This window comes from Mercenaria mercenaria, chromosome 10 (assembly GCF_021730395.1).
Source record: "Mercenaria mercenaria strain notata chromosome 10, MADL_Memer_1, whole genome shotgun sequence".
In the NCBI taxonomy this organism is placed as follows: domain Eukaryota; kingdom Metazoa; phylum Mollusca; class Bivalvia; order Venerida; family Veneridae; genus Mercenaria; species Mercenaria mercenaria.
In genome coordinates this window covers 4,358,762-4,374,570 of record NC_069370.1, presented here as the reverse complement: position 1 = coordinate 4,374,570, position 15,809 = coordinate 4,358,762, and the positions used below count along the sequence as shown (strand labels likewise).

The 15,809-nt window shown below is 35.3% G+C and overlaps 1 protein-coding gene across 3 annotated transcripts in view; it reads right to left on the bottom strand.

The window, feature by feature from the left end:
- Positions 1 to 142: 142 nt before the first annotated feature.
- The window catches only part of LOC123560973 (bridging integrator 2-like), an 84,486-nt gene continuing 68,819 nt past the window's right edge, over positions 143 to 15,809 (bottom strand). For 2 of the 3 annotated variants that reach the window (XM_053552177.1, XM_053552179.1), the window contains 2 exons: positions 15,760 to 15,792; positions 143 to 7,155 (listed from right to left, as the gene is read on the bottom strand). In XM_053552177.1, the coding sequence (XP_053408152.1) occupies positions 7,063 to 7,155; positions 15,760 to 15,792 (126 nt within the window). In that variant the 3' untranslated portion in view covers positions 143 to 7,062. The remainder of the gene's footprint in view (positions 7,156 to 15,759; positions 15,793 to 15,809) is intronic. The other variant, XM_053552178.1, reaches the window with a different exon arrangement.

Genomic DNA, 15,809 nt, shown 5'->3' with positions numbered 1-15,809 from the left:
ATTCACCAACGCCAACAAATAAGCAAAATTTCAGAAAAAAATGTCATTTTGAAGGAAATTGTTAAATTTGCCTTTAAACCAAAGTATTTTATATAATTATCATCTGAGTGGACCTGGTAACGATTAACAAAAAACAACGACAGACTTGTACATCTTTTATTTCGTACACATTTCGATAACAGAAATATAATCATCCAAACTATAGGGCCAAACATTATAGACCTGATATCAACTGATTCAAGACTTGTTCAGTCATAACATAATCATAACATAAATTTTAGTACTGTGAAAACTGAAATGTGACTGTCAAACCTGGTTACTACACTGTGAAATATGTCTAGTTTTGGAATTTTTACTACATGAAAGTTAAATTACTTGCCAAATTAACCTTGCACTGCTGTATACTGATATTTAATTTTGTTTTCATACAGAAATACATATCACAATACCTGCTCTTCAAATCAAATTTCCGTCAGTTATGCCGAGCTTGATCAAACACGACTGAATATACCCCGAAATTATTATTTTTTTGCGGGAGACTACTTCTGATGGATTCTGTGGATATATCGATCCAAGAAATTTAATCCAAAAACTAAATTCTTGGCTATTGTATCTTTAACATGCCATTTTAACGAACCCCAAAATGTTGCGCTTACAAATTTAAATAATTTCACAGTATCTCATTTGAAACAATTTACTGAAATAACTTATTTTCTTTTCAAACGATAGATCTGAAAATGCTTTAGGTGTTATCTGCACCGTATCTTAAGGTGTTATCTCTACTGTATCAGGTCTATCATGTATTGGCAGCATCTGTTTATAAACAATATTCATGTATATACGTATAATCCATAAAATATTTGCAAAATAAACGTTTACAACAATCTGTAAAATAATATGATATTGCATTTATCTATATAATAATAGTATAGTTTATATACAGCTTTGTTCTACTGGCAATTGCCTGTGATTTGATCAACAGTACTGTAGTTCACCCTCCTAAAAATTTATGACAGTCCAGTAAAATCAGCCAATTCAAAAATCTAGGCCAAGTTAAAAAATCAGTTTTTCCCTAAAACGGAAGGAGGAAGGTGGAAATTTAATGAGCAAAGTCTTACCAAAATGAAATAAATACACAAGAAATGCTCAAATAATTTATTTTTCACTGATTTATCTTTTAATGGTTTATCTTTCATCAATTTATTTTCTTAATGATTTATCATCCATTGATTAATCTTAATTATTTATTGTCTGCTGATTTATCCTCTTAATGATGAATCTTCCACTGATTAATGTTAAGCCACTCGACAGCAGCATACAGCTTTTTCTAAGAAATAATGTATAGAAAAAACGTGTTTTAACGCATGTTAACGTGACGTCATTTAAGCGTAGGCATGTTTTAACAGAAACAAGCATATCAGAATAAAGGTTACCTCTCTGCCCAAAGTTTCAGTCCTATAAAAACTTGTAAAATATTTGTCTACTTTAATGAACACCTGCAAAATATCTACTAGTGTCAATATCCTAGAAACTGTAGCTATCTTAGGACAGAAATAGAATTAAACATTTGATTTCCTTTGAACTGATTCTTATTGCAGCCTCCCACAATTGCTCTTTGATTTCTGCTGAGTACATACAGGCATCTAAATACCCAACATTTCTATATACATATTTTAAACTAGTAAAGTGATGTTTCTACCTGGAAATCTACAGAACTGAGGTGCTCAATACAGTCATTTCCCACGACCCCTCTTTGCATCTCGGCCATCTCAATGACCATTACATCTTTTAAATAGTATGAAGCAAATTTTGGCTTGGGAAAAACAAAATATTTTGATAGTACATGACATTGTAGTTGCAATCCAGAATAGGGCAACATGAAAAGGACTGAAAATACATTTATAATAACCTGTTACAAAGCTTCAGGAAATCCTTACTTTATAAGTGTGCATCTTGTGTTCACTGTATCTACCGCACCAGTCTAACGTGCCATACTAACGGTGTTTAATTACATAAAATCTGAAATAAATTCTCGGATTTTTTTTCAACTTTTGAATTTTGCCCAGCAAATATATTGAATATAGACCAATCCTATAGAAATAAGTATTGACACATGATTCAATGTCCCCAGTCATGTTACTATTGTTGTACATTAATGGCTTAGAGAGACTTCAATTTCATTTTATTGCCTGTATGTTTTTTTAAAATTGAATAAAAATGAATGTCTTTGTATAGATATAATTATAAACTCGATGCATTGTTTTTCTTTCCAAAAAAATACATACTGGTACTTACAAATGTTCCTACATAATCTTCCAGAAGTATAGACAGAAGTTCAATCATTTCCTTGACATTACTATTTCTTCATCCGGGTATTCCTCAGTTTGACTTAGCATTTCACTTCAGAAGTATGTGTTCTCTTACTATACAAGACTTTCGAATTAAGAAATCATAAATATGTGCCTATATTTTATCAGTTAATAAAATATGGGCAGGAGTTCGGATGCGTAATAATTAAATCACGAGTGCGTAGCACGAGTGATTTAATATTCGCATCCGAACGACTGCCCATATTTTATTAACTGATAAAATTATTGGAACATATTTATTATTTCGATTCTAACCACGTAAATTCTCGCATTTTACAGCACTACATTTTAGCGCGATTGTCATTCGGCTGGCCATATGCTATTATAAAAACCTCCCCACGATTGGAAAGCGTTGCATCAAACGGAATTTTCCGATATTCAGTAAATTTTAATTAAAGTATTAAGTAGTTATTGCCGTGAAAATGTTATTTTCAATAACATCAAAGGTCGGATATAGAAATCAGAGGTAAATACTTAATTCAAGGTTTATATATGCAGTTTCTAAAAATAGTACACGTCACCTACATGATGGCACTGAAACATACACGCCAGAACATTGCGGCGGCATATAAACACGTAAAAACTTGAGTCTGGAAGATTGGAAAATTAATTATAATTTATTTACTGTCAAAGTAGAATCTAGTTGACATTTGTGGTGCCTACAACGCAGAAATTGTAAACTACGCACACGACCAGACATAGATGCACTGGTGTTGAAGTTGAAACTTACCGGGCTGAAACATAAACAAATAAATTCATCAGTTAGATATTGTTTGTTTCAGAAAATATGATGTACTTTTTATTACTACTACATAACACTGAAAAAGTCGAGTATTTAGTCGGTATATAACGGAAGCAGAGTACGGAAGCAGAGTAGAATCTCAGTCGTGTTACAATCGTAGGGCGGAATGGAAGAGCTATATTTTATCGTAGATTCATGTATAGGCGATTTCTCTATATGTTTATATAGCAACTGCTGCGGATCGTGTTAGAATGAATATTCAACTCTGTGTGTATAGAAGTGAATTTACAGTCACAGTCTTGTATGCCTATCATGCAAGCCTTGCACACTGTGAAAGCAGAAATTTTCGCGAGGGTTTAAATTCCGCTATATTCGCAAGGCCCTACATATCGTGAAAATTAATCCTTGCGTAAATATTCACCATTAATATAGTTTAAATTCAAGTAGGATACCATATTGACAATTTCTCGAATATTAAACCTTGTGAACATACTCAAAATTTCAAATTCGCGAAATTTTGACCCAGCGAAAATATGTGCTTTTACAGTAGTTCAAAGTCCTCAGATTCCTTTGCCATTACAAGGCTTGTACATCCCTGCTTATATTGTGTATAGTATAGAAACATTTTGTACATTAAAATACAATGCAGTTTAAATGTATTTCTATTTTTTTTTCTAACTACTTTCAAGAGTAATGGTTATGCACCCTTTAAGGTTAATGATAGAATTTTGCAAGGAAGCGGTCTCTAGAAGCCAAATAGCCAAATTTTGCTCCCTCATATTTGGTGTCTCGATAACACGCCATGCAAAATACTTCTTCGTGCATACTTCTGAAAGATTACATGTACGTTATATATATTTATACAGGTTGGTATTTACATACTGGCTTCAAACATAAGATATTAAAGTGAAAATATGCAATATAAATTTGAGAATATGCAATCAGTCTGCACTGAATTCAGCCTTCTACATACTGAATTCAAACAACATACATACTGAATACAACCATTATACTTACTGAATTCAGCCATTACACATACTTAATACATACATACATACTGAATTCAGTCAAACATACTGAACACATACAACATACATACTGAATTCAGCTGTTAAATATACTGAATACATACAATGTATATACTGAATTCAGACATTATACAAACTAAGTACAACAAAATACTGAATTCAGCCATTTTACATACTGAGTACATACAACACTCATACTGAATTCTGCCATTATACATACTGAATACATAAAACTCACAGAATATATAAAATTTACAATACACACTAAATTCAGCCATAATACATAGATAATACATAGAACACACAAATCGAATTCATTCATTGCTATATTATTAAAGGTCAATATGACCACACATAAATGTACATGTTAAATCTAGCATTATTTACATTCTATGTTGTTTACTAGAAAAAAGTAATTTATTAGTACCAAATGTTGTTCTAAATCTAGCACAAGAAATTAAACAGAGATCCTTTTCTTCATGAAAGACAATTTTATTTGACGAGGTGGAAGACCGAAATGTGCAACTCTGGTACACATTTACCAAAGTAATAATCTTAATGAAACAAAATGAACACCAAATTTATTATTTTTGTTAATTCCACACTGATCTCATTTCCCACTTATTTTTAAAGTACGAAAATTTGTCAAATTCTGAAAAATCAATGAAATCTACTGGTTTCCTCTACAGGTAAAGGTGGCAAACTGCTCAGTATCTTAAGTGAAACTGTGTTCATACTTTCTAACATAATATTTAACAAAATAGTCCATCATATATGTTAATTTTTTTTAAACAACTCCAAAATCTTTATTATAACCATTAGAGACTGGGGAAAAAATGGCAGTTTATTACATCCTTATAAAACACAGACTGTAAAATACCCGGTAGGTAACAATTTACAAAAAGTTTGGTCCATAACTTAAACATCATACACCTCAACCCTTATAATGCTGGACATGATTCAGTCTGCCTTTGCGACCAGTGTAGATCATGATCAGCCTGCACATCCATGCAGTCTGATCAAGATCTACACTGTTCGCCATTCAGTCAGCATCTTTTTGGTAAGCACCCCCTTTTAACGGTACTGCCCAAATTGAAAGATGGACAAGCTCATTATAGAAATTTAGCAGGGTAAGGGTTAAAATATTAAACGAAAATAAACATTAACAATGACAAGCACTGAACATAACTATGAGGTATTTTTGCGTGTGAAAATATTGGAAGACATTCATGTAACGGAAGTATCACATACATATCAATATATAAAACAGTCATCACCACACAACAGCCCTGTCCTTACTACAGTATATTTTACAGTTGCAAAAAAAAAGACATCTAGATGCGGAAAAACTTCGATACAAAAAACCTTTACTTTACAGACTCTGTAAAGAATTAAAGTCTGTCTCATCTATCATTGACCTATTGATAACTTAATTGTGCGTAGAATGATCAAAAACAGTATCAAAAGCACTAAAAGGTCAATATTTCTGTACACCTTTTTCTCATTTGTTTTTTTTCTTCTGATTTTTGGAAAATGCAAAATAAAATAATGTTGTACTTATTGAAAAAATTGTAACTTTCCTTACTACCGGTAAATAAGTTTTAAATCAGCACAAAGTTCATTTCAAAATGGTGGTGTCTGTACAAACATTATAAAGGGATTTGCCTGCAGTGCAAGTTTTGAACAGAATACTCAAGGTAATTACCGGTAGTGAAATTATACATGTAACTTGAAACAAACATATGGCACATATTCCTTGCATATCAAAACTCGTAACGCATTCTTCACAATATATGTAAATGAAAATACTGTGTAGCATGTCCTTTAAATAGATAAATGATTATGTACAACATTATTAAAATAATTCGCATATTTGAATATTCATGACATAAATTTATACATAATCCATTAAATGTTTATTAATCATTTTATACACTTTAAAATATGACAGATACATTCAATATTATTTGCATATTTTTTTAAACTATAAAACGTTACAATATTTTCATGGCATACAGCCAGATATGTAGTCAAACTGGAAAATTTTACATATGGAAGAATAGAATATAAACAAAGTGGAATGTGTAATATAAAATAATCTTTATGAAAATAAATTTGGTAAAATATGATAAAACTTTACAACTAAAATTCGAATATGGCAATTACTTGTGTTGTGTTGGTAAATTTTGCTGATTTTGTCACAAATATAAATAACTCCAAAATTACAGCTGATTTGACTTTAATTTCTGCTCATACAATCTGGATCTAAGCCTGGTTTATAACTAAAATTTGACACAAAATAGTAGATGAATAAAAAATGAAAGTGGGTGGGGGGCAGGGACTAATAATAATGTTCGACAGTTTTAACCTGATTTGGATATGGTAACAGCCCTTCAGTATTATTTTTTAATGTCATAAAATACCTATCAGTAAGGATAAAATCTAACTTTTCTTCCAAATTTATTCTTTTCCAGCATCTTAAATAGCCAAAGCCAAAGCAGTTAAATAACACCATGATGTATATTCCCCTTTTTCTTAAATGTGTATATAGTACCTGTAAACGAATGTACATGTTTAATTATAATAGCAAAAATGTATGAATATAAAAAAATCATGTAGAATAACGCATAAAATACATCTTAAAATATTTTTTACAACAAAAAAATACATTAAAAGTATGTATAAATATTTGTTCCTTATCAATGAATGTTCAGAAACTGGCTGATTCTTCTATTTCCTTTATACCTTGTAGTTCTGTTAATTTCATGTTTTGCATATGAAATTTCTACTCTAAAATACATCTAGTCTATCGCATTCACCTCCCTAAAATAGAATCTATAACCACATTCTCACTGAGTATTATCTTTCAAATGCACGAGCTTTTCAAGCGCTCTGAACTATAAAGATCCACTGAGATTGATTTCTATACTCTCTTGGTAAAATTTTCTGGAAACACCCCTTTTTGGACTCCATTCTGATCTTTCTTCTTTCTTACTCCCATTAGCCAGCCTGGGTCCTGAAATGTACAATGTAACAGTTAAATTTTACAGAAATACAATGCAAACATAAAGTACAGCTCTCCATGTTTACAGCCAAATTTCTGTCGAGCGACACCAGTGAAGAAACTGAAATTTGTTGTCCAGAAGTTGTTATTGTATATATGGAAAGTACATGTCAGCTGCCCTATATGTGTGTATGCTCTTCTCAGGTGCCCTTAACAGAAGTTATACTGTACTATGTGTGTATGCTCTTCTCTCAGGTGCCCTTAACAGAAGCTCTACTGTACTATGTGTGTATGCTCTTCTCTCAGGTGCCCTTAACAGAAGTTCTACTGTACTACGTGTGTATGCTCTTCTCTCAGGTGCCCTTAACAGAAGTTCTACTGTACTATGTGGGTATGCTCTTCTCTCAGGTGCCCTTAACAGAAGTTCTACTGTACTATGTGTGTATGCTCTTCTCTCAGGTGCCCTTAACAGAAGTTCAACTGTACTACGTGTGTATGCTCTTCTCTCAGGTGCCCTTAACAGAAGTTCTACTGTACTTGTAATCACTGTCCAGAAGTTGTTATTGTATATATGGAAAGTACATGTCAGCTGCCCTATATGTGTGTATGCTTTTCTCAGGTGCCCTTAACAGAAGCTCTACTGTACTACAAGTGTATGCTCTTCTCTCAGGTGCCCTTAACAGAAGTTCTACTGTACTACGTGTGTATGCTCTTCTCTCAGGTGCCCTTAACAGAAGCTCTACTGTACTATGTGTGTATGCTCTTCTCTCAGGTGCCCTTAACAGAAGTTCTACTGTACTATGTGTGTATGCTCTTCTCTCAGGTGCCCTTAACAGAAGTTCTTCTGTACTAACTCTACTGTACTATGTGTGTATGCTCTTTTCTCAGGTGCCCTTAACAGAAGTTCTACTGTACTATGTGTGTATGCTCTTCTCTCAGGTGCCCTTAACAGAAGCTCTACTGTACTATGTGTGTATGCTCTTCTCTCAGGTGCCCTTAACAGAAGCTCTACTGTACTATGTGTGTATGCTCTTCTCTCAGGTGCCCTTAACAGAAGCTCTACTGTACTATGTGTGTATGCTCTTCTCTCAGGTGCCCTTAACAGAAGTTCTACTGTACTACGTGTGTATGCTCTTCTCTCAGGTGCCCTTAACAGAAGTTCTACTGTACTACGTGTGTATGCTCTTCTCTCAGGTGCCCTTAACAGAAGTTCTACTGTACTATATGTGTATGCTCTTCTCTCAGGTGCCCTTAACAGAAGTTCTGCTGTACTACGTTTGTATGCTCTTCTCTCAGGTGCCCTTAACAGAAGTTCTGCTGTACTATGTGTGTATGCTCTTCTCTCAGTGCCCTTAACAGAAGTTCTACTGTACTTGTAATCACTGTCCAGAAGTTGTTATTGTATATATGGAAAGTACATGTCAGCTGCCCTATATGTGTGTATGCTTTTCTCAGGTGCCCTTAACAGAAGCTCTACTGTACTATGTGTGTATGCTCTTCTCTCAGGTGCCCTTAACAGAAGCTCTACTGTACTATGTGTGTATGCTCTTCTCTCAGGTGCCCTTAACAGAAGTTCTACTGTACTACGTGTGTATGCTCTTCTCTCAGGTGCCCTTAACAGAAGTTCTACTGTACTATGAGTGTATGCTCTTCTCTCAGGTGCCCTTAACAGAAGCTCTTCTGTACTATATGTGTATGCTCTTCTCTCAGGTGCCCTTAACAGAAGTTCTACTGTACTATATGTGTATGTTCTTCTCTCAGGTGCCCTTAACAGAAGCTCTACTGTACTATGTTATACTGTACTATGTGTGTAGGCTCTTCTCTCAGGTGCCCTTAACAGAAGCTCTACTGTTACTACGTGTGTATGCTCTTCTCTCAGGTGCCCTTAACAGAAGTTCTACTGTACTACGTGTGTATGCTCTTCTCTCAGGTGCCCTTAACAGAAGTTCTACTGTACTACGTGTGTATGCTCTTCTCAGGTGCCCTTAACAGAAGTTCTAACTGTACTAGGTGTGTATGCTCTTCTCTCAGGAGCCCTTAACAGAAGTTCTACTGTACTATATGTGTATGCTCTTCTCTCAGGTGCCCTTAACAGAAGTTCTTCTGTACTACGTGTGTATGCTCTTCTCTCAGGTGCCCTTAACAGAAGTTCTACTGTACTTGTAATCACTGTCCAGAAGTTGTTATTGTATATATGGAAAGTACATGTCAGCTGCCCTATATGTGTGTATGCTTTTCTCAGGTGCCCTTAACAGAAGCTCTACTGTACTACATGTGTATGCTCTTCTCTCAGGTGCCCTTAACAGAAGTTCTACTGTACTACGTGTGTATGCTCTTCTCTCAGGTGCCTTAACAGAAGCTCTACTGTACTATGTGTGTATGCTCTTCTCTCAGGTGCCCTTAACAGAAGTTCTACTGTACTACGTGTGTATGCTCTTCTCTCAGGTGCCCTTAACAGAAGCTCTACTGTACTATGTGTGTATGCTCTTCTCTCAGGTGCCCTTAACAGAAGTTCTACTGTACTATGTGTGTATGCTCTTCTCTCAGGTGCCCTTAACAGAAGTTCTTCTGTACTAACTCTACTGTACTATGTGTGTATGCTCTCTTCTTAGGTGCCCTTAACAGAAGTTCTACTGTACTATATGTGTATGCTCTTCTCTCAGGTGCCCTAAACAGAAGCTCTACTGTACTATGTGTGTATGCTCTTCTCTCAGGTGCCCTTAACAGAAGTTCTGCTGTACTACGTGTGTATGCTCTTCTCTCAGGTGCCCTTAACAGAAGTTCTGCTGTACTACGTGTGTATGCTCTTCTCTCAGGTGCCCTTAACAGAAGTTCTGCTGTACTACGTGTGTATGCTCTTCTCTCAGGTGCCCTTAACAGAAGTTCTGCTGTACTACGTGTGTATGCTCTTCTCTCAGGTGCCCTTAACAGAAGTTCTGCTGTACTACGTGTGTATGCTCTTCTCTCAGGTGCCCTTAACAGAAGTTCTGCTGTACTATGTGTGTATGCTCTTCTCTCAGTGCCCTTAACAGAAGTTCTACTGTACTTGTAATCACTGTCCAGAAGTTGTTATTGTATATATGGAAAGTACATGTCAGCTGCCCTATATGTGTGTATGCTTTTCTCAGGTGCCCTTAACAGAAGCTCTATTGTACTATGTGTGTATGTTCTTCTCTCAGGTGCCCTTAACAGAAGCTCTACTGTACTACGTGTGTATGCTCTTCTCTCAGGTGCCCTTAACAGAAGTTCTACTGTACTACATGTGTATGCTCTTCTCTCAGGTGCCCTTAACAGAAGTTCTACTGTACTATATGTGTATGTTCTTCTCTCAGGTGCCCTTAACAGAAGCTCTACTGTACTATGTTATACTGTACTATGTGTGTAGGCTCTTCTCTCAGGTGCCCTTAACAGAAGCTCTACTGTACTATGTGTGTATGCTCTTCTCTCAGGTGCCCTTAACAGAAGTTCTACTGTACTACGTGTGTATGCTCTTCTCTCAGGTGCCCTTAACAGAAGTTCTACTGTACTATGTGTGTATGCTCTTCTCTCAGGTGCCCTTAACAGAAGCTCTTCTGTACTAACTCTACTGTACTATGTGTGTATGCTCTTCTCTCAGGTGCCCTTAACAGAAGTTCTACTGTACTATATGTGTATGCTCTTCTCTCAGGTGCCCTTAACAGAAGCTCTACTGTACTATATGTGTATGCTCTTCTCTCAGGTGCCCTTAACAGAAGCTCTACTGTACTATATGTGTATGCTCTTCTCTCAGGTGCCCTTAACAGAAGCTCTACTGTACTATATGTGTATGCTCTTTTCTCAGGTGCCCTTAACAGAAGCTCTACTGTACTATATGTGTATGCTCTTCTCTCAGGTGCCCTTAACAGAAGCTCTACTGTACTATATGTGTATGCTCTTCTCTCAGGTGCCCTTAACAGAAGTTCTGTACTATATGTGTATGCTCTTCTCTCAGGTGCCCTTAACAGAAGTTCTACTGTACTATGTGTGTATACTCTTCTCTCAGGTGCCCTTAACAGAAGTTCTACTGTACTACGTGTGTATGCTCTTCTCTCAGGTGCCTTTAACAGAAGTTCTACTGTACTACGTGTGTATGCTCTTCTCTCAGGTGCCCTTAACAGAAGATCTACTGTACTACATGTGTATGCTCTTCTCTCAGGTGCCCTTAACAGAAGTTCTACTGTACTACATGTGTATGCTCTTCTCTCAGGTGCCCTTAACAGAAGATCTACTGTACTACATGTGTATGCTCTTCTCTCAGGTGCCCTTAACAGAAGTTCTACTATACTACGTGTGTATGCTCTTCTCTCAGGTGCCCTTAACAGTGTGTATGCTCTTCTCTCAGGTGCCCTTAACAGTTCTACTGTACTACGTGTGTATGCTCAGCTCTACTGTACTACGTGTGTATGCTCTTCTCCCAGGTGCCCTTAACAGAAGTTCTACTGTACTATGTGTGTATGCTCTCCTCTCAGGTGCCCTTAACAGAAGTTCTACTGTACTACGTGTGTATGCTCTTCTCTCAGGTGCCCTTCACAGAAGTTCTACTGTACTACCTGTGTATGCTCTTCTCTCAGGTGCCCTTAACAGAAGTTCTACTGTACTACGTGTGTATGCTCTTCTCTCGGGTGCCCTTAACAGAAGTTCTACTGTACTTATAATCACTGTCTGGGTACAGGCAATGTCCCTGTATAGATTATAATAACAAGTTTCACATCTGAGATAAGTATATGTTATAAGATATTAGAAACACAGTATCAAGTCTGATATCTCCATATATCATAGAAAATGGAGAAAGAGTAAAAACTGAGATAGAAACAAACTTTGAAAGAGATATGATGGCCATTAAGAAGATACTGCTGTGCAACAAATACTTCAAATAAAAGATTAAAGACAAATACAAGAATAATTACACATACCTGTGAAATCATTTACTTTGGTGGGGGTCGGGTGTAATTGTCCTGGATTTCATGGTTAAGTTAATCCACAAAATTTAATTGAAGTACATTTTGAATTTCTGTTTTTGTTGGGTTTAACGTCACAATGACACAATTATACATCATACGGCAACTTTCCAGCTTTTGATGGTGAAGGAAGACCCAAGGTGCCTCTGTGCATTTTTTCGGTCGGGCTTCTGGGTAAAACCACTGACCTTCCATTAGTCTATTATGTTCAAAATTTCATATCCCCACAAAATTGCCACCTTTTGTCAAAACCACAAAATTTCATGCCCACCAAATTAAATGATTTCACAGTATGAAGTATTTATGTGCAAAAAAAAATGCACTGAAAACAGTGCATTATTCATCTACAAAAAATATATATTTTAAAACTAATAGGGATTTAAAAATTAAAAATCCTTATTTCCAAGGTGATAATATTACAATTTCTATTTCCATATCTATAAATAGATACATTATGTATGAAAATACAAAATATGCAAGAAAAAAATGTTTTCTTCAATTATAAAAGAACAGCATGCCTACTCAAAATGTTATGGAACTTGACAAAGAATGTAAGAGGAGTTGAGGAAAATATAAATGTATGTTAGCCTAGCTTACACATGAAGAAAGAACACCTTTTTCTACACATTGTTTGTACATATCATGCAATAAAACATGCAATATATTAAAAAAGAAATCTGTTAAAGGACTTTTTAAAATCATGCAAAACAATTTCTGTGGTATCACTTTTATTTATGGAGGAGGGGGAATTTCAAAATATTTCAAATTCATGGATCAGCAAATGGGCCTGGACTTCATAAAAACATTCTGACCATGTTTTATATAGTTCATATATGAAATTAGGCCTCTACAGTGTTAAAACAGTTTTTTCTATGAATGACCTAGTGACCTAGTTTTTTACCCTAAATAACCCAGTTTCAAGCTTAACCCAAATTTCATTAAAAGACAGACATTCTGACCAAGACACATGTAGATCAAGTAGAAAATTAGACCTCGGCAGTGTTAACCTGTCTTTTTTATTTTGTCCAGTGACCAAGTTTTCAATTCAAGATGACCCAGCTGCAGACTTGTCCGAAATATTATTAAGGCAAACATTCTGACCAAGTTTCATTAAAAACTGAATACAAATTGTGACCTCTAGAAGGTCAACAAATAAGGACACACGGCAGACACAGGGTGATCACAATAGCTCACCTTGAGCACTTTGGCTAAATTGGAAAATACATAGTAACTAATTTACTGCAGGCTTACAGTGTTGTACGGTTATAACATAATTATCAGTGGTACAGTGACTGTTAAAAGCTAAAATAAAGATAAATATAATAGTTTAGCCTTATTGTACCTGCCATGACAAGAATATTTATATACATGTATATAACAAAATGTGTATTGAGAGTTCAAATGTGTACAGAGAAATTCAAGTATATACAGAAAGATTCAATTCAAATGAATATAGAAGGCCAATCAAATTCTACCATATACAAAAGAACAAGTGACAAAGTTAACAATAAGTAGAAATACAGTGTATCTACCAAATTTCAAATCATTTTGTGTTTTAGGTTTGAACATATGAAACAAGACAATTTTTTCTTTTATAAATTTTGTTCCCAAATAGCTGTAGTATAGTTTTTTTTGTACCCAGATAAACCACTGACCTAGTCTAAGAGGTATCGGAGTTGCGTTATGGCTGCCAGTAGGTTATAATCACTACCTGCAAGTAGCTGACAATGACAAATAACTCGTACTTAAATATCTTTGGTCAAATATTTCCAAAGACAGTTTGATCTCTGTTGAGGATTTGGTAGAGAAAAGCATTTTTCAAACTGCAATAGCAAGTTAGAGGCAAAAACCTTCAACCTCCCTTTGAGGGAGCCGACACAAAGCCGACACTGTAGCGTAAACACAGATTTTGAACACAATTATACTCAGTTACAAGAGGCTTATCTTGGTATTATAATTATCCATAAGAAATCATAAGTAGTTCAGCTTTTCAGGGACAGCTCAATGCCCTGTTGTAATACATCGGTCATATTAAAAGATAAACCCAAAATATCTGAAGTCCATCAAATCTGCTGTTATCAGGCCTGGAGAACTGAAAAACTACTCAGTGAAACTAGACATATAGTTCTTTCAATACAGTTATACAGGCAAATTCTAGGATTTGAAAGTCTGTATATTCAAGACCAAACCTGAAAAATCCTTAGCAAGTATTAAAATGTTTGAGTGACAAAAATACAAAACCTGAGGGTTATGCTGGAAAACATATGTCTCTAACAGGTAGTATAGAAACAGGTACTCTGAATACAGAACTAAAACAATCACAAAACAAGAGCACCGCCTTGCGGGTGCTGACGCTCATCTGATTTTTTTTGTATAATAGAAATGTTGTCCTACCCATGATTTTCTAAGTCTAAAAAGGGCCATCATTCTTGCAAAAAGCAGGATAGAGTTATGTTTCTTGATGTACAGTGTCTTATGATTGTGAAAAACTGTTGCAAGTTTTAAAGCAATAGCTTTGATAGTTTATGAGAAAAGTTGCCTTAAACATAATACTCAACCAAGAAAATGATTTTCTAAGTCCAAAAGGGGCAATAATTATTGCAAAAAGCAGGATGGAGTTATGTTGCTTGCTGTACAGGGTCAGCTTATGATGGTGAACAAGTGTTGCAAGTTTCAAAGCAATAGCTTTGACAGTTTAAGAGAAAAAGTTGACCTAAACATAAAACTTAACCAAGAAATCTGATATTTTCTAAGTCCAAAAGGGGCCATAAATCTTGCAAAAAGCAGGATGGAGTTATGTTTCTTGCTGTACAGGGTCAGCTTATGATGGTGAACAAGTGTTGCAAGTTTTAAAGCAATAGCTTTGATAGTTCAGGATAAAACTGACCTAAACATAAAACTTAACCAAGAAATCTGATTTTCTAAGTCCAAAAGGGGCAATAATTCTTGCAAAAAGCAAGATGGAGTTATGTTTCTTGATGTACAGGGTCTGCTTATGATGGTGAACAAGTATTCCAAGTTTCAAAGCAATAGCTTTAATAGTTTAGGAGAAAAGTTGACCTAAACAAAAAACTTAACCAAGAAATCTGACATTTTCTAAGTACAAAAGGGGCCATAAATCTTGCAAAAAGCAAGATGGAGTTATGTTTCTTGCCATACAGGGTCAGCTTATGATGGTGAACAAGTCTTCCAAGTTTCAAAGCAATAGCTTTGATAGTTTAGGAGAAAAGCTGACCTAAACATAAAACTTAACCAGGCAACGCCGACGCCGACAACCGCTCAAGTGATGACAATAACTCATCATTTTTTTTCAAAAAATCAGATGAGCTAAAAACCAAAAAAAAACAGAAATTTTCTTGAAAAGCACTGCCGCTGACAACATCCCCACCCCACCTTCCCTAATACATGCCCCCATATGTCATTTCTAACCAAGTACTGCCCCTTGATTAGTGTTGTAAAGATTCTCCAAACTGTTCAGCTGAAAATACAGAATTTATCTACTGGAACTCCTAAATGTATAATTCTTGTTACAAATTCCTTCCGGTGATAAAAGTATTGAACTCGCACTGAAAAATATATCTTGTGCACAAATGAATTCTCAATACAGTGGGTTAACTTGTCTTATACTGTTTTAACTCACTTTCTCTGTCGACTTCTTTTCAAGCATTTTCTTCTGTAATGTTATTATAA